The sequence below is a fragment of the Seriola aureovittata genome, chromosome 20, assembly GCF_021018895.1.
Source record: "Seriola aureovittata isolate HTS-2021-v1 ecotype China chromosome 20, ASM2101889v1, whole genome shotgun sequence".
NCBI classification, from domain to species: Eukaryota; Metazoa; Chordata; class Actinopteri; order Carangiformes; family Carangidae; genus Seriola; species Seriola aureovittata.
In genome coordinates, this window is record NC_079383.1 from 17,206,052 (window position 1) to 17,225,692 (window position 19,641).

Genomic DNA, 19,641 nt, shown 5'->3' on the forward strand with positions numbered 1-19,641 from the left:
AACTGAGTAACCAGGTAAGAAGGAAGGTGAAGGGAAGACAGGGAGAATTGAGGGAAGGATGAAATGAACCTATACAGACAAGTCCTTCATCCAAGACTGAGGCGTCCTTTAGCAAGGCACCCAGCCCGCAACTGCTCACAGCTGCTCACTGCTCCTAGTGTGTGTGTGGTCAGTACTTAAGGATGAGTTAAATGCAGAGGTCAAATTTCCTGAAGATTGCATTTCAGGCATTTCTGATAGAGTTAGAAAGGATCTGCCATATAAGCCAAAAACGAATTGGAATTATGCCACAAAATAACATCAGCTTATTTCCTTTTTGAAACCAACTTCACAGCCGTCTGTCATATCTACAAAACTCTTAGAGACAACAAGCCTCATTCTCTAACCAAGCTTGCTCAGGTGGCCAAAACTATACAGAAACAGCATGTAAACATTAAATAAATGGTTTACAACCCACTAATGTAGCTTGTAAGTAAGTGTTTGTTGTGAATTTGTCAATATCTCCTCCTGTGGACAACCATAAGTAGAGGCTGCTGTAACAGATAATGAATGACAATATAATGAAACACAGGTTTAATAATACACACTGTCCAAGTTATATTACTGAACAATACTACGCTTAAATAAAGACTTTAAAATGCTGACAACTATGTTATAGTGTGTTATAAACCATTTATTAAATGTTTATATGCTGTTTCTGTATAGTTGTGTGCACAAAGTCACAAAGTGTTACAGAAAACATTATTTTTCCTTAGGAAAACCTCTTTATTTTCTGTAGTACAAACCCAAGCATGAAGCGCCACCTTGTGGTCATGCTGCTTTTTATTTTATTTCATTTTATTTTGTGTAGAGGTTATGTGTTTTTTTTTGTTTTGTTTTGTTTTTTTTTGTTTTGTTTTTTTTTACCCAGACATCCTTGAGGGGGTTCTTAGAGGACCTCTAATCTAATCTAATCTAATTTAATTTCACTACTATACTTATTTATTGTCAATGGTTGTCCAAACCATCTAAATTAATAATGTCAATGGATGGGAGATGTATAGGCTGATAGGCCATCGTTTATATGTGCATTAACTGTATATGGGGCCTTTTTATTTTTAGGAAAAAAATTAATGGAATAAGTACTTGCCAGTAAGCCGTTTATTTTGAAAATCATAACAGGAAGTTCCGGTTTAATTCACGTTAGCTTTATCTTTTGTGCTAGCCTTTTGCTAGCTAGTACTGATTAGGTGAGCTGAAAAGATAGTTGGAGTTTGTTGGTGCTTTTTAAAGAGTCCGTCTCATTTGTAACAAACAGGGCACAGGTGAAAAGGTGAATATTGTCGCTGGGTACCTGGATACACGTGTCATTTCTCGGAAACAATCCGTTGTCCTCAAACTTGCTGCGTGAAAGAAGCAACAACCACGGTTTAAACTGAATGGCTGAGGGCTCCTCGGGTAAATAACATGCTCTCTAAATATTTTTTCTAATTTTGACAACTTCAGTGGCTAAAACAAATTCATAATATTAAGACTGAACTGAAGTAGTTTGACTGCGCACTTAAGCTTGTTTGCTAACGTTTTACACATTTTGTTTGTGGTAATTTGCACAGCTAAGGTTAGCTTCTATGAACTTTCAGCTAACCGAAGAGAAGCTAGCAGCTGATTTATGATTCACGTTTAGCTAAAGGTTGCTAATGTTAGCTTAGCATCTCAGTGTGATCATGCTGTTCGTAGCTGACGTGATGACATGTGAAAGTGAACTTTGCAAGTCAGGACCAAGAGCTGTATAACTAGTAACTGTCTAGCCGTAGTAGTATCAGTGTTTTAATAGATTTTTACATATGAAATGTGTGTATTGATGAATATTAAATTATTACTAGTTACTTAACAACTGTAGCATAACTGCGGGCTACAAAACCCCCCCCCAATATGTGTCGCTCTTAAAGCAGAAGTTAATTCTCATAAAATTAATAGCTAACAGATTACGGTTTGGAGGCCTTGTGAAATTCATAACAATTAGGTACCATAAGCACGAACATTTGCTGGTGTCTGCTCATGTCTCCCACACCATTTTTAGGTAAATAACTATTATTATTATTATTATTGTGATGAAGATGACATACTTCTGAGCTCTGGTAACTTGTTTGTTCTTATCTTTGTCATCGTCACTGTGTACTTTATATACTCCTATCTTTACAAAGTCTAGTAATTGTAGTCGCTATTCATAGTGTCTACCCATATCAGCCAATTCTTGTAAATCTGCACTTTTTGGTTACTAATTAATCTCTTTAGCTTGTGCTTTTTGTTTAATTTATTTATTATTTCTACGGTGCTGCTATGATACAAGAATTTCCCTCGGTATAAATAAACATATCTCTCATGATCTGATTAAAAGACATAGTAACTGACAGATCAATTGTGATGAAAATAACTCTCAGGGTCCTCCTTATAAATTGGCGGCTGATATATCCATCAATATCAGCTCACTAGATGTGTCAGCTGACAAGAAATTGATATACAAAAATGCCAAACGTAAGACAGCGTCTTCAGTCTATAGTTTGTCTGGCAGAGGGCAGTGATGTTTTGAAGTTTATTATTCAGTGTCTTGTCCCTCTAAAAAAGGAAAGAACAAATGTTAGGAAACGTTATGAAAATGTTTTATATTATTCGTCATGTGATATTGGTCATGTGATATTGATTTTGGCTGATGTCATTATCTGATTTTTTTTTTTTTTTTTCATTTCTAATTATAAATCTTAAAATATCAATGGCATGTGCCTCAAATGTTGTATCTGCCAGGCAAAAGTAACTGTTATTTTTTTTAATTTTTTTTATGCTTGGTCATAATGATGTCTGAAATCACTCTTAGAGTCTAGAGGTTTTACCGTTCCAAATGTTTACTACTGTATATTTACTGTTGCTGTATTTGGTTGTGATTGTTGCGCACACACAGATTCAGGCTTTTAAGACTGTCACTTTTTCTGTTTGCAGACCCACCTGACCTCAATCCAAATGGGGCGTCACATGAAAAACCACATCAGCACAAATCCAGAAGAGGTCGGCCCAGACACAACAATGACAGAAACCTGAGCAGTAATAGTTATGATCCTTCTCAACAATATGGACACTTTCATCAGAGCTCTAACCCACCATTTAGCCATAATAATTCAACTTATGCAGAACATCAACATCCTCCCTACCAAGGAGAGGATGGAGCCAGAAGGCGAGGAAGAGGGAGGAGAGAAGGGAATAGAAGTGTGAATGGGAGTTTTGGTGGCTCCAGCTCCTGGTGGCAAAGACCTGGAAGTGACAATGGCCCGTCCAGTGGCAGCAACAGGGGTGTGGGTGGCTACCACTCAGGTGCACATCCCATGGATGGACCTGATAGGGCAAACTGGCGAAGAGATGATGTAAGCAGAAATTTTGAACAAACCAGTGAAGACCAGGATGCCCGGGCGAAAAAACCCAGGAAGTTTAGCCAGGAGCATAGGAGAAGGGAACATAACAAGAAGGGCACCCACTTAAAGGAGAACAACACTTCAGTAGAGCATGAGAGGTCAGATGACATCAAAGGAGAAAACCACTCTTCAGAAAATAGAGAGAAAACACAGAGGAGCAGGGCAGGTCCAGACTCCCAACATGATGATCATCAGAGGAAACACCCTGAGGTGAAGCGACGGCAGGGACCAATCAAACCACCCAAACCACCATCTCAAGAGGAGACAGGCTCAGAGAGGGGAGCCAGTGGCCAAGATCACTCCAAACACAGCAGATCATCTCAGGATCCACCCAGTAAAGCTGGGGGAGGTTCGGGACGAACACAACTCCAGGGCAGAGGGGGGAGACGAACACACCATCAAAACCCCAGACCTGCTCAGAGGACTTGGGACAAAATGCCAGAGAGCAAGGAGACACAGACAGGTTAGACTGAAAGTCCTTGTGAACTCTTGTGTAGAGACTAAAGAGTTGGTATTAATTGAAAAAATGACCAACTCCCTGCCTGTATTAGTACAGGATATCATGGTAAACCTACCAGCTGTTGTAATTTATTGTATGTACCCATCTACCTTATCACTTGAGCCTCAGGGCTCCTGATTCTGCCCTGAATATTCTTAATAAATCAGTGTTCAGTTAAACATAAATCACTGCTGACATATTTTCTATTCAGTTATGAGCTTGTTCCAGCTCTGTTTCCTCAAGTGAAACATGTAGCTTCATCCATTATAATAACAGAGATGGCTTGTGCATCATTCTATACACCACCCTGTAAGTTAGCGTAATATATTTGGTATCTTTGGAAACACAGAATAAGGGTCAATGGGCGTGAACAGGGTTTATCAGAACATGATCGTTCTCTGATTGAGCTGCCAAAAAGGGTCCTTTTAGGTTAATTGTGGGTTATTTGTCTGAAGCTCTGCTGTCTTCTGAACCGCTGATCTCTTCTCTCCACAGGGTGTCTAATTGAGCAGCTCTCCGAAGAGAAGTACGAGTGCATGGTGTGCTGTGATATCATCCGGCTCATGGCCCCCGTGTGGAGCTGCCAGAGCTGCTTCCACGTCTTCCACCTGAACTGCATCAAAAAGTGGGCTCGATCTCCAGCATCTCAGGCAGACGGTATTACCTTGTTTTTTTTAAACAACATCTGATCAGTTTATGCAGCACTGACCTAGACTGTGGTCATTGTGGACCTCTCTGGAGGGCTACAAAACAATGGGTCTGCATAGCATAATACTCTGTAATGCTATGTAGACAACATCGGGTACATGTGCCGTACAAAGGTGGCCATTGTGGCCCTGTTGACAAAACATTGCATCTGCATTTCTGCTGCTTCAACAGAGCATTGTGCTGCATAACACTACACTAAATGTTAAGTTTATATTAACATTATATTTATGTTTAAAATGATGCTGTTTTTCAGATTCAACTGAAGGTTGGCGTTGTCCAGCCTGCCAGCATGTTGTACTGAAAAACCCGACTTCCTACACCTGCTTCTGTGGTGAGTGACAGTTTCATCCATGCAATTAAATACATCTTAAAATAGAAAGCTGTCTGTCAGGTTAGAAAATGTAATCAAAATTTAATCATGAACTATTTGTTGTCTGTCCTGTAAGATTTTCTAAAAACCCATCAGCCACTGGGTGAAACAAGGACATCCTTCATTTTATTCCACATTTGATTGGCAGGTAAAGTGACAAACCCAGAGTGGCAGCGCACTGAGATTCCTCACAGCTGTGGTGACATGTGTGGAAAGAAAAGAAGCGGAGTGGATTGCAACCACCCCTGTAACATGTGAGCAAGATCACAAGAATATAGTGTTTAGACAATGTCTTGTCTTGTCTCTCTATTTTCAAGTAATGCGTGAGCTCTTAAAAGAGGACATGGCTTTTTTTTTTTTTTTTTCAGAGGTCAATGGCCAAATAATAAAACACCACACAGTGTTGCCAGTTTAGTCACTTTGAAAGTTGTAAAGCTGCAGTTTTGAGGTGTGTGTGTGTGTGTCATCATTTGTGAACATCTCTGGGTTCATCTGCTGGTACCGTTTTAAAGATAAGCTGTATTTGAAAATGATTTTTTTTATCCTTAAGAATTTTGTACAAATTTGGCTTCACTTGTTTAATAGATCCACATGAATATATATATGTTTTTAAAAAGTCACTGTAACTTTAAATGTCATTAACCAAACACATAGGTTTACAGGAGAGAAGTATTTGTCTTAATCAATACTTTCCTTATTATTCTTCAGCTTGTGTCACCCTGGACCTTGTCCACAATGTCCTGCCTTTGTAACAAAATCCTGCACATGTGGGAAGACCAGGTACTTAACCTTTTTTCACTACCATATCTTTGACCTCTTGTGTTTTTAGCGAGGTTAACCCTAGAGTTTGATTCCTCAAACGTCTCCCTGTTACTTGGAGTTTTGTCACCTTAATATTGAACCATCTCTTTCTAGTCAACCAATGCGCTGCGGCCAGGCTACAGTGCTCCAGTGTGACAAAGTGTGTGGTGCTGTACTCAACTGTGCTGAACATACCTGCACACAGGTGTGCCACAGTGGGGCATGTCAGCCTTGCCAGCTGCAGGTTCAGCAGGGTGAGTCTCACTTTGACAGTCACCTTGTGTAACATTGTGACTTATGAAATACATCCTGAAGTGGCCTTTCCCGTTGCAACTTTCAGTTTTTGTAAGAATAAATAACCGCAGTTCCGTCTTGGAAACAACTGATTACATGATTTGATTTTCTATAGTTTGCTACTGTGGAGTTACAACTCGTAAAGCTCTGTGTGGAACAGATAAAGAAGGATTTGACGGTTCGGGACATTTCTCCTGTCAGAAAACATGTGGAAAGTGAGTATGATGACACAGCACTAATGACGTCCTTCCTCCATTGATTCTAAAGCTCTTATTTCACATTGACGGTTCCACACATAGCTTGACACTGTATTTTGATACTTTTCCTGTGCAGGATGTTGGACTGTGAAGCCCACCGGTGTCAGCTGGTGTGCCACCGCGGTCCATGCCAGCCGTGCCCACGCTCCCCGACCCTGGTGAAGACTTGTCCCTGCGGTCAGACACGGCTGGCCAAACTCCTGGAACTGGGTTACTCAGAACGACTAAGCTGCTCTGATCCCATCCCTTCCTGTGGAAAGACGTGCAACAAACCCCTGGCCTGTGGATCCAGTGGTAAGACAAAGGGACAAGATGCGTCTCAAGTAGAGAAAGTTTTATTCAAAAGATGGACACACTAACAAAAGATCTGCAAACACGATATCAAAACCTATGACAGATCTTAAGAGTAAAACTGAAGGCAGCACACAGATGCAACGTGTTCTCTATTGAAAACAGTCCTGTGCAGTTATATGCGACTGTGGCTCAGGTGGCAGAGTGGGTTGGCGGTTCGATCCCCAGCTGCTCCTGTTCACATGCCAAGACACTGAACCCCAAGTTGCCTCTCTCGTAAGTTCCTTCAGATAAGAGCATCTGCTAAATGAGTCAATGTAAATATGGTGTTGATGGTTTGTTTGCTCACAGAAATCTATTGAGCATTTAAACTGGTAATGAAAGGCAGAGAATTCAAAGTGAAACCATCAAACCTCACAAGGTCCGGCTTTAAAGACTTGAGAAATGTAAAGATTTCATTCTTTTTCATCATGTCTTGTTGTACTGGAAGTTTTTATCTTGTTTATAACTGCATTTTTCCCAGCACACATTACACTGTCATGTGTTTTGCATTGACTCTGAATGTCTTTAGTTGTTTGAACATGTAATCCTATTTGTGTATTTTCTAAATGATTTTTCTAGAAACTGATCCAGTTCCTGAAGACATTTACCTTGTGTAGTCTCTTTATTTTCCGTTGGCCTTAGTTTTTAAATTCTGAAACAAAGAAACTGATTTTAACTCCCGCTCAGGGATCTTAAGTGTTCTGTGTGCAAACAGGATGTGCATTATCTTGAGCTTACAGTGTTCTCACAGTTTGTGAGTTAATGAACTTGTGTTGTTTCAGACACCATCCATCTGTGTGAGCATTTGTGCCATGAGGACAGCTGTGGGCCCTGCTCGCTGACCTCTACTATCAGATGCAGATGTGGCTCCAAGACCAAGGTGGGCAAGAACATCTGTTTGCTGTATGTCTGCTGTTTGTGTCACTGTCATTTGTTTTGTTTAGTGTGTGACTCCAAAGATTTGAAAGGCATCTTTTTTACAACAATCAACCGGCAGCTCCAAGCTGCGGAATATAGTCAGATTCCTCATTACTCTTCAGACTTCTACACATCTACACAACTGTGATACTGGAGGTTGTGTGGTGAGAAAAATACAGATTGGTCATGTATTCTGGGAATTTTTGAAATTAGGAAAGTATTGGGATGATGCATGGCTAGAACTGATGGTGATATTGGGCTAGGAATTACCCAAGAGGTGTGGCACTATACTTAGGTAATCTGATACAAGAAAATATACAACATGAAGACATATCTATTAGACGACCGATAACAAAGGCACCATCCAAACGTTCAATTTTTGTGTTTCTGTAATAATAATAATTTGAAAAGCAATAAAATTTAAGTTTTAATAAAGAAGTCTTTTGTTTTTCAGGAGGTCCCATGTGCAACTATCCAGAAAGAGGGTGAGATTTAAGCACATTCAGATTAATTTAAACAGTGTGCGAACCCATTCAGCCGACCTGACAAATTTTCCTTTCTGACTTTCTGTTCCAGACGAGCTCATCTTCACCTGCGAGAGGCGCTGCAACAAGAAACGCTCCTGTGGCCGACACAAGTGTGGCGAGCTGTGTTGTGTGGTGAGTGATTAGTTTGTTTAAAATCAAGCACACCTTGTGCAGTTCTGAATAAATTGATGAAAGTGATAAAAGCTAAGACCCCATCAGTGTTTTAATAGTGACAAACTCAGGTTTTTTTTTTTTGTTTTTTTTTTACTACTGAAAATGTGGGAAACAAACTATAAAGCTGTGTCCCAAAAACATGTGTGCTTTATTTCTACTAAAAGCAATGCAGTCTCGTTAATTTGACTTGAGTTGAACTAGTTTTGTCACTTTTAGTAGAAGTATGAGAGTTCCATTATTTTTATGTGAAAGTTTTATTGAGTACATTCTGGTTGTTGTAGGATTTTTGTCCTTTAGAGCCAGTCAGGAACACAACCGTCTTTTCCTGTTTTCTCTGTTCATAGGGCGAATTTTAAAAAACGAACTGCAACTTGTTTCATTTCATATAAGAGCCAGACTATAGCTTGCTCCAAATTTTCTTCTTTTTTTTTGTTATTCCTCTTCTCTTTGCACCATTTGTAGCCACCATCACAGTCTGTGCAAATCATTTTCGGTTATTAGGACGGCACCAAACCGTACGAGGTGTGGTCACTGGTTTCTGTCTGTGTCCATCCAGATTGTCGAGCACAAGTGCTCCCTGATCTGCGGCTACAAACTCAACTGTGGCCTCCACCGCTGCCAGGAGCCTTGTCACCGTGGAAACTGTGAACCCTGCTGGCAGTCCAGTGAGTCCCGCAGTCATTTTTATCCAATCCAACAGTATTTATAAGCCAAGTCTCAGAAGTACCACAGAGTTATTCTGTCATTCAAAAACAACTAATTTGAGGTTTTTACATCATCTTTTGTTTGGTTTTCTTTCCCCCTTTGTGGTTTTATGTTTGGGATTAATATGTCATGATTTAGCGACGCAGCTGACAACCAGTGTGCCATGATTCCCTCTGTTTGTAGGTTTTGATGAGCTGACGTGTCACTGTGGGCTCACTGTATTGTACCCACCCATCCCCTGTGGCACCAAGCCACCAGAGTGCAAAAGCCTGTGTACAAGACGACACGAGTGTGACCACCCAGGTACAATATAACAACTGTTCACACTGTTGTTATAAACTGAAAATAAGAGTGTTTTATTTTAACATTTGCCTCTCATTTAGTGTTTCACAACTGCCACAGCGAAGAGAAGTGTCCACCCTGCACGTACCTCACTCAGAAGTGGTGCATGGGGAAGCACGAGGTAACTTCCCCTGAGCTGACAACGTTTAATCACTTGTTTTCTGTTTCTTATCCCTGGGAGTAAAGCGACACTGTCTTCTTTGACCCGCAGCAACGCAGCAACATCCCATGTCATCTGCAAGACATTTCTTGCGGCCTGGCATGCAACAAATCACTGCCATGTGAAATGCACCGCTGCAGACGGATTTGCCACCGGGGCGATTGCTTGGCAGAAGGCAGCTGCCAGCAGCCCTGCATCCTGCCGCGTCCAGACTGTGGCCACCCGTGCTCTGTCCCCTGTCATAAAGGCAGCAGCTGCCCACGCACCACCTGCACTGCCAAGGTACAAAACACAACCACAGAGAACAGCTGGACTTCCAGTGGGTTACAAAGTTTGTGCAGATGGTCTTTGTTATGTCGAGGGCTGGCGTTGAGGCATATTTTCCCACCATCAAACGTTTCTCCTCAGTATAATAAGTTATTACCCTGGTGAAAACGTTTTTTAGTGAATAAATCCAGTTTTATGAATGTGTCACATCTCCTTAATGATTTGAAGGTTATGTTCAACAGCACAGCTGCGGATTCACTCTGTTCCTTTTTAGCTATATGTAGGCTAGTAGCAGCTGATGACAACTGCTGTAATAGTATGAAACTGCCATAAACAGTTAAGTTGGATGAAATAAAAACATGTCAGTGGCAGTCCTCCAAATTCAAGAGCTCAACAAACAATGAGACCTTTCACAGCTGCTGCAGCTCCTCACATGAGCAGTGTCAAACTTTCAAAAAAGCAACGTGTGTGTGTGTGTGTGTCTGCTTAGAAAAACCATTAGCATCAGACTGAAGCCAAATCCCTCATGTTTTTGGCACATGTAGGATAGTCAAATTGTTCCTAATTTTCACAGGTAGCTCTACAGTGCGATTGTGGTCGACGGAAGGAAATGGTCGTCTGCACGGAAGCAGCCAGCTCATATCAGAGGTCAGTTCAACTGTTTCTGTATTTAGCTGTTTGAACTTTGAATATGAAGTGGTTGCAACATATTTTACTCTCTGTACTGCAGGTATGCAGCCATCGCCATGGCCAGTAAACTGTCTGACATGCAGCTTGGCGACTCCATGGACATTGGCCCGTTCCTCACTAAGAAGGAGCTGAAACAAACCAGGTAGAGTAATGTTATGTGAAAGATTTATAGAGACAAATGATCCAAGCAACAACCCATTAAAGGCCATCCATAGAAATGGATTTCCTGTTCACCATGACCAAAGACCTATTATTTCTGCATTAATATTTAAATCAATTGATCAGAGGTTTGCAGTTAATGGGTTACATCAGCTTCAAGCTTGACTCAATCAGGACGATCTGTTTTTATAAGAGATTTTATTTTAGTTCAAACAAATAATGTGTGAGCAGCAGCCATCCTAATGTTTTGATGCAGACCCTGAGTGTATGTTTCTTCAAATGTTTCTCAGGCTTGAATGTGACCAAGAGTGCGCCACTCTGGAGAGGAACAGGCGCTTGGCTGAGGCGTTACAGATAGACTCGTCTTCTGACCCCTTCAACATCCGCTCCACCTCCGTATACAGCGACAGCCTGAAAGAGGACGCCAGGTCTGTCTTTGACACTTCCATGATCGTAGAAAACTGGTTGTCATCATTGGCTTTTATTTTCTGTGCCGTTTTGTCCTCAGCGAAGAAAATGCAGATGAAACTCTCCTCAGCTTTCTTTTCCTTCTTCTTTCTTTCAGAAAAGATCTGAAGTTTGTCACAGAGGTAGAAGAGGAGATCAAGAATCTTGTTGAGCTTGTCAATAAGGTGAGATGTTACAGTGAATCCTGTACGACCTGTGATGTGATGCTCCCTCTGGTGGCTGCGTTGAGAGCCCATGAATAAGACAAAACATAATTCAAACTGAACTTCTAACACAACAGGATTTACAGCGAGAGTGCAGTAAACTCTTCATGAGCACTAAATGACATAGAAGATTTTCAAGCACAATTTGCTGAAAGATGCCGAAGCCTACTCTGCCCATCTGAGGCATCATTTGCTTTAATATATTACTTCCTTTCTTACTACGGACATTAATACATGAATCTAAACCCGCAGCTTACCTCAGTGTCATATTATTTTCTGACCCAGTTGTTTTATATTCAGCTATTTTTGAGCTCGGTCAATTCTCCAGTGGACCTCCGACATGGAACCGGCTGTGGTTGCCTGTAGATTTCTGACAGTACAGTGAAACCTCTTTAGTAACTGTTTCTAAGCCAGGCTAAATTAGTAGGTACCTCGTGGGGCAGCTAGAAAAATAGTCTTCGTGTTCTTTTTCCAGCTTTGTTCGATGCATTGAGGCAATCAGGAGTGAGGTCACCATGGTCACTGTTGCTTTGGCTTCTTTGACGAGTATAAAAGATTGTTTATCACCACCTGAATCTCTGTTTGGAATGTTGTATCATGGGTGCAAGGCTTTACTGCCTTGGATTCTGCTTATGAAAGGTTTTTATCTTATTTTCTCACGTATTGAATTTGCTGCAGACCGTGCTGCCTTTACTGATTTCATTTTCTTCTTGTGTGGGTTTACATTCCCAAAAATGAGGTTATTAAATCAACTCCGTCGAAATTTTGCTGTAGTACTTTCTAACTGGTTTCTGGCGAAGAAGGTGGACCGGTTTTATGCCAGCTGTTTTCCAACTTTTTCCTTTGTTAACATACTACTATGAAAAGTCGGGTCAAACATGCTCAGTGACCCTGTCTTCAGAAATTAGGCCACACTTACACTACACACCCAAAAACACTCTGCAAGCATCCACACTTGTGGAAAGGCTTTCCACAAGATTTTGGAACATGGCTGCAAGGATTTGCTCCAATTCAACCACAAGAATATTAGTGAGGTTGGACGCTGATGTTGGGCGATGAGACCCAGCACGCAGTCTGCGCTCCGCTTCATCCTGAAGGTGTTGGATGGGGTTCAGGTCAGGACTCTGTGGAGGGCCGGTCGGGTTCTTCAACAGCAAACTGGGGGGAAAAAGCATTTATTTATGGACCTGGATTTGTGCACGGGGAGATTTCGTGTTGACACAGAAAAGAGGGCTTTCTCCAAACTGTTGCCGCAAAGTTGGAAGCACACTGTAGTCTACAATGTCCCTGTGTGTTGTTGCATTAAGATTTTTCCCTTGTTGGAGTTGAGGGTTTCAGCCTAAACCAGACCTGAATGCACAAACGTGTGCACGGGGATATAGGCAAAGTTGAAGGGGAAAAAAAACATCAACGAAACATGCTTTCTGACTTGTGAACCCTCATTTCTACCTGTTGTCACAGGTTGTGTGTCTATAACCATATATTCATTCATTTGAATACTTTTTTTAGAGGTTTAAGAAAAGGAAATTATGATTTAATTCACAAGAACAGCAGCAGCTGGAAGGAACTCTGATACAATAAATCAGTTTTAGCATTTTCTCTTTCATATCCTATTAATCATCTTGTAAAACCATCAGATTTGCTGTGTACACTGGCCAATGATGACATCTGTTGCTTTGCTAGGTGAATTTCTGGCAGTTCAACTCACCATGAAAGCTGTCGTTTTCCATTAGAACTGCATACATGTCGACAAAATTAACACAATTTCCGCAAGTAAATGTCTGTGGAGAGCAGAGGGATGCAGGTGAGTGAACCTTGGAAATGCTTCTGAGTATGAATCCCTACTTGACATGCGTTACTAATGTCTGCAGGGAAAACTGGCAAAGAGAAGCCACTGTTTCCCGCCCATGAACAGAGAACACCGGAAGATCATCCACGAGCTGGCCGAGGTCTACGGCGTGGAGAGCGTGAGCTACGACAGCGAGCCCAAACGCAACGTGGTCATCACAGCTCACAAGTAACAGCTTTTACCAAATACAGGAATATCTATGCTGAGGCAGAAATTAAAAAACAACCAAAAAAAAAAGTGTTGACTGTGGATTTGAGGATGTGCCTGTGTATCTCCTGATAACATCCAGGGGGAAGTCGGCCTGTCCAAACTCAACCCTGACATCACTGATAGAGAGAGAGACAGCTGCAAGAGCCCCGCCTCCCATCGCTCATATCAAACAGCACAGTAGCAAGTGAGTCTTCCTCTGAGGTTAATTTGGTAACCAGAATAGTGTCCTTAAGAATCACACTGAACTCTTGCCAACTCAATCATTCAAAGTTTCTCTGGATAAAGAGTAATTAATAACTCATATGCCGCTGTCTGTCCTTGCATCTTGATTCTTTTATTTCTGTCTTGTCTTGTGTTTTTCAAATTTTCCTGCCCTCTTTTGACTCATTTCCTTCTCGATTCTCCGCTAGGGTTGCCAGTGGGAGCACCTGGTCGAAGATGGTTAAAGAAGAGCCTGTGATAGATTATTTTGATGTCCAGGACTAATATGATGCCAGACATAAAAGAGGAAACCTTGCTCTGCCTTGCAGGATCTACTCAGAAGCATCACTGACCATCTGCCAAAAAAGTCTCAATAACCTTTTCTCATTTGTGCTCATCAATGTTCAATAAGAATTTCCCTGGCTTCATAATCAAATAAAATTATCTTGGAGAATAGGAAAACCCCACACTTGGTAAATCTGGGGAGGAGGAATCGAAGTGGTGCTGAGTGAAGTCTTCCTCGTGAATTTAGATATTGAAGTTGATTTTAAACTTGCTCAGATTCTGAAGATGGAATGTTTCTGAAAAGCTCCTGAGTGTTTTCTTTGCCTCCCCCGTCTGCAGCCGCTCCCTCATTGAAGCTGGTTTAATAAAAAGTGAATTCTTCCTCCATTTAAAGGACACAATTGTTGATATCCATTTAATGCATCGGCTTCAAAATCCAATCACTCCTCCATAAAAATAGATCATATCTCAACAGTAGGTGCTTCTTCCAATTGAGCGCTTTTTTCTTTTTGAGACTCTCCAACAATATGCCAAGTAATTTTTTAGCCATGGGGTATCTTGTGTTTTTCCTGCTGGTGTTGAGCCAAGGCTTCAGTAGTAAACCTCTGATGATGGAGTTTGTGGGTAGGTAGGAGTGGGCTGCACTGCGGAAAGAAAGCTTTGTTTGAAACACAGCTATGACCCAGATGTGCTGCTGCATTTTCTGAAAACTGTTCCTTAGTCAAACAAGGAATTTTGAGGTCAGGCTCGGCAGATAGAGATTCATGTCTTGCTCGAGGACACTTGAACAGGGAGGACATTGGTCAGCTTGACACTCCTGACAGATTTTCTCGAACTGATGATCCCTTTCAGTAAGGTTAGAGTTTAGATGCCAGCTCAGGCTTGAGTCACAGCACAAAAACAGCATATTTTATTCACATGCGACTCAGATTTTCCTCTTATATTTTTCTTTTTATTAAGGCAGCCACAACAGTCTTCTACATGGCAAAATATTTCAAGAGACTTCATACAATGGCGACGAGTAGAGCCTGTTCCATTTCACTTTTATGCATCACTCATGAAAATTGTGAACTGGATTAACTTTGCAGATACAGACATATAGCGCTGCAACGATAGATTGATAAGTTGATAAACTGATCAACAAAAAATGAATCTGCAACTTTGATAACTGATTAATTGTTTTAGTAATTCTTAAAGCCAAAATACAAATATGCGGTTTAGGATTTAAGTTTTCTTTGTCATATATGAAACATAAACTGAACATTTTTGCAAAATAGATTAGATTAGATTAGATTAGATTCAACTTTATTGTCATTGCACAGAGTACACGTACTAAGACAACGAAATGCAGTTAGTATCTAACCAGAAGTGCAAAAGAGCAGTTAAAGTGCAAGTGTGTGCTGTACAGGTATGTAAAGTGAGGGTGTGCATAAGTAAAGTGGAGATGTGCATATGTAGGGTACAAAATTACAATGATGAGGTAGCGGGAATAAATACAGTGAGTGCTAGACAATGAGTAGAGACGGTTCAGAACAGTTCAGTGCAAGTACCTTGGGCTTTGGGAAATTTTGATAGGCCTTTTTACACTGTTCTGACCTTTCATAGATAACACAATTGATGATCCAGAAACTAATTGGCAGACTAATCATAAATGGAAAATAGCTGTTAGTTGAAGTCCTTAGATCTTTAAAAACAAAAAAGATATCAAGCTAGGAAATAAAAGCAAACTTAAGGCTGAGTGAACAACAAACTGTATACACTAATATTATAGAATTATAAATGCTTAGTAAGTTGTTAACAAAGGGGGTTTTGAAGCAACCGTTTTCCAGAAGGTAAGTGGTCATATGGTCCAACCAGCCAACGGAATTTTATACAATCTGGCAACCATAAATAGGCCTTATTAATGGCTTATAACTTCTCTACAAAGCATCAATAAATTATTAATTCAAGGATTTACAGTTACAACTCTAAAAGCCCTTATAAAGAGTGCCTTATTAAAAAGCGGTTCACTTCTTTTGGTTAGGGGGCTGATGGTAAACAGGTTTTATTCAATGCACCGTTGTGGCACAATGTCCTAAAAAAAGAAAAAAGCTCTGCTCATATTTTTACAACCATTGCTGGAGGCAGATTAGTGTGTTGTCAACATTTCAAATCTTCCATCGGACAGTAGCCCCCAAAATCCGCTCATGAGGATAATTTGATGACACTCCCTGCCTCTGGTAATTTTTCATTATATCGACTCTCCAGCAGAGACCGCGCCTGCGCTCCTGCTCCCTTCCGAACAAGGCTTCACCAATCCTGGCTCTGGCTCCATCCCCGGCTCGGCGTCCCACAGGCCAGCGCTAATAAGTCGCCTAGCTGTCCAGTAATGGGGAAGTGATAGGGAGACGCTGCTGTCTGAAAAAGCCGTGAGGAAGTTGAGGAGTGAAAGGAAGCTCCGCGCCGCGCCGGACCGGACAGCTCCAGAGAGACACATCCTACAGTTGCTGTTGTTGAGTAGCCTAAAAAGCGCATAGTGATGGAGAGAAAGGTATGGATGCTTATGCTACCTTGTGATACATTAGCACATTTGTTTTATTCCACACCACTTTGCCTCGCTGAGTCTGCGCCGCTCAGGATCCGCATCCACCATTAAAACTATTCTTTATATATTTTCTTCATGCTGTAGGCGCTTTGCCAGCCGGATTAGTGCGCGCCGGAGTTTTTTTTTTTTTTTTTTTCTCATGTAGCTGAAATTTATTGTGCATCTTAAAAAAAAAAAAAAAAAAAAAAAAAAAAAAAATAGAAAGCTGCTAGGATTCATTTCCACCTCGTGTTGTATTTTGGCTTATTCCGTTATTCCGAGGGGCACAGCGGCATGGTGCACAATGTATTAGAGGGTATTGAGCAGGGAGTGGGGTTGTGGTTGAGAATATTTAAGGGGACTGTAGGCTACAGTAGCTCTCTCTCTCCCTCTCTCTCTCCCCCTCTCTCTCTCTCAGCCTGTCTGCATCATCACACAGCACACTGTATAGTTGCAGCACCTCACCCCGCCACCTCCACCTCCCACCCCTCCCCGTTTTCCAGCCGACGCAGACACCAGCGCGGCTTGTTAACCTTGACTGGTGTGGGAAACAGACACTTGAGGAGCGGCGGAGGGGATACGCGGTGAAGCCCTGACGAGTGCGGACCATCCCCTTGCTTCGTCTTTACGCATGCCTTTAATTCATTTCTCCTCACCCCCCCCCCCCCCCCCCCACCCCTCCCCACCTACCCCCCCACCCCTCCCTTCCTCTACCTCCATCCCTCCCTCCCTCCCCCCCTGCTTTGATTCAGGGCGCGCACACAATAATGTAATGGTGCTTCATTTCGGGCTCTTGGTGCCCCGTGAGTCTGTAAGTGTGTTTTGGATCCTGCAGGAAAAGTTTCAGTTTCACTGTGTTAATCTGCTGGCAGGCTGTGGGTGCACACAGCAGCGGGAGAGGAATTTGGGGTGTACAGTTGAAGCCAGATCTACTTTTGCTGATCCAGAGGAAAATCTAATTTTTACATTCAAGCATAGCCTGTAACATATTCACTTCAGCTGGAGCGAAATCTGCTATTTGACTGTTTATAGAGAATTAAAGCCCATGGAGAGACGCCACTAAACTCTGTATTACAGAACTAGTCTGGCATTTTGGGTTTTTGTTTTTTTGACTTTCATGCAGGGTTACATGAGAAGATTGATACCACCTTTATGTCTGTTAAATATTAAGCTATAGCCAGCAGCTTGTTAGCTTAGCTTATCTTAGCTTATCTTAGCATAAAGACACATACAGACTGGAAATAAGGGATGGCTACTCTGGTGATAACCTCTACATCTCAAGTTATTGTATTTGTTTACTCAGTACAAAAACCAAGGTGTAAAACACGTTTTGTGTTGAACTGTTTCTGGTCTGGCCACGTTAGCTTTTTCCACTAGCTTCTAGTCTTTCAACTAAGCTAACTAGCTGCTAGCTCAAGCTCTATGACTTCAGGTCTGTATGCTAAATATGGCAGGCTAGCTTTTACCCCGTTTCCAGTCTTCATGCTAAGCTAAGCTAAGTAGCTACTAGCTACAGAGTGGTGTCAGTCTTCTCATCTAACTAACCGTCGGCAAGGGAAATAAAAAGAGTATTTTCCCAAAATGTGTAGTTATTTTTTATAGAGTTGTAGCGACAATACTAGCGCATAATGGCTCTATAAAAGTATTTTAAAAGCAAGCCATTCTCATGTCTGTACACTAGTGCTAAACTAACTATTTACTTTAGCTTATTGTCTGGAAACAAGGGGACATAGCGAGTCTGGCTGGGTGCAGTGAGCAAGAAATAGTCCAACCCATATAACCAATGTTGAATTTACACAATTTACAGTTTTTGTACATATTAGAAAAACAAGACATCACGTGTTAACTTGAGTTTTAGAGCGGCTGGTATTGTGCGAAAAAAAACATTGAAATATTAAACTATTCCTTGAAAAATAGGCTGAATATAAGGCATTAACATTAAGTTTTTGACCTCATGCCCATGAATTATATGCAGGTTTTGTGACTGACTATTTTTCTTATATTACATTGTAATGGTTGAATATTATTCTGCCTCTCAAGGTCTTGCACCACTGTGAGTTCCTCTTCCTTAAATTTGTTTTTACTTTATTACATAAAGAAAATTACAACATTTTGTTATTTTCCTTATCATTTTTCACATTCTTGCTTCTGTGGATTGAAAGAACCGCAGAACTGTAAAACTAAAACCTTAAAACTTTCAGTCAGCATTTTTTTTGTTAGTTTGTTGTTTTGTTTGACAAAGCATTCATCGTCATATAATAGCCTAACTGTAAATGTGCCATCACTGAATTCATTGCACATTTTACAGGCTTCTCAGATCTCAGCCGGTCTCTTTCCTGTTTTGGTTTCATGTACAAAACTGTTGAGGTATGACGGACTTGGTGACTCAGCTGCGTGCTGATTTTCAAAGAGCACCATCAGGCACTCTAGTTTGATGATCTATATGGAAAGAAAAATACATATACAGGCATTTGGGTGCAATTAGTAAACAAAGAATATTGCATAACTCGTCTTATTGCAGAAAATTGCTGCCTGTGTGTTGTTTTTCCATGGGTTTAGTCTCTCAGGAGTGTTTCCGTCCATTTTTCTCTGTGCAAAGACTTTTTCCAGATAGGATATACATTAAATTTCCACACAATGGCATCAGAAAGTCCCACCTCCTCTGCTTTTTCCTCTCTGTTCAGTGCATTATAGCTTGAATAGGAAGCTTGTGAGCTACTCTGAACTTGAGTTATTTTGTGCTTTCCTTTTAAATTTAGGTGCTTTTCAACTTCATCTTTGCTATAAAGGTGGTTGATCCTAGTCACCGATACAGGCTCACTCTCTCTATGGAAAAAATAATAGGACTAAAATAGCTAAATCTCAAACCCCAGTCTTCCCTGACCCAGCTGCTGGCACAAAAGGAGAACAGTCCCATTAGTATGCAAGGTGCCGTCACAGCTCCTGAGGTCTGATAGAGGATCAGAGGATCAGCTCCTTTTACAGTCTGCTGAATGCTTGACCTGGCTTTTTAAGGAAAGCCACACAGGATCCCCTCCCCTTCTCACACACACACACACACACACACACACACACACACACAGATATACACCCCGGTCACACTGTGCAGTCATGTTTGAAATTTGTTTTGGAAGACTTATCAAGGGCAATCAATGTTTCACTGAGTGTACGATTTCAGCTGCGGAGTTTCTCATAAGTTTGTCAAACTTTATTTTTTC

General features: G+C 41.2%; 2 protein-coding genes across 2 annotated transcripts in view; both read left to right on the forward strand.

Moving 5' to 3' along the window:
- Window positions 1-1,171: 1,171 nt before the first annotated feature.
- Window positions 1,172-14,261, forward strand: nfx1 (nuclear transcription factor, X-box binding 1). Its single transcript, XM_056363975.1, has 23 exons — window positions 1,172-1,437; window positions 2,974-3,903; window positions 4,435-4,596; window positions 4,901-4,978; window positions 5,166-5,271; window positions 5,726-5,797; window positions 5,933-6,072; window positions 6,228-6,327; window positions 6,446-6,663; window positions 7,485-7,582; window positions 8,075-8,105; window positions 8,197-8,279; window positions 8,878-8,986; window positions 9,210-9,329; window positions 9,410-9,489; window positions 9,580-9,810; window positions 10,370-10,443; window positions 10,526-10,627; window positions 10,935-11,072; window positions 11,210-11,276; window positions 13,187-13,332; window positions 13,454-13,558; window positions 13,785-14,261. The coding sequence occupies exons 1-23, from the start codon at window positions 1,419-1,421 to the stop codon at window positions 13,858-13,860; spliced, it is 3,285 nt and encodes a 1,094-aa protein (XP_056219950.1). The 5' UTR covers window positions 1,172-1,418; the 3' UTR covers window positions 13,861-14,261.
- Window positions 14,262-15,121: 860 nt separating this feature from the next.
- The window catches only part of smarcd3b (SWI/SNF related, matrix associated, actin dependent regulator of chromatin, subfamily d, member 3b), a 39,380-nt gene continuing 34,860 nt past the window's right edge, over window positions 15,122-19,641 (forward strand). Inside the window, exon 1 of the mRNA XM_056363978.1 lies at window positions 15,122-16,390. Coding sequence (XP_056219953.1) covers window positions 16,379-16,390 — 12 coding nt within the window. The 5' untranslated portion in view covers window positions 15,122-16,378. The remainder of the gene's footprint in view (window positions 16,391-19,641) is intronic.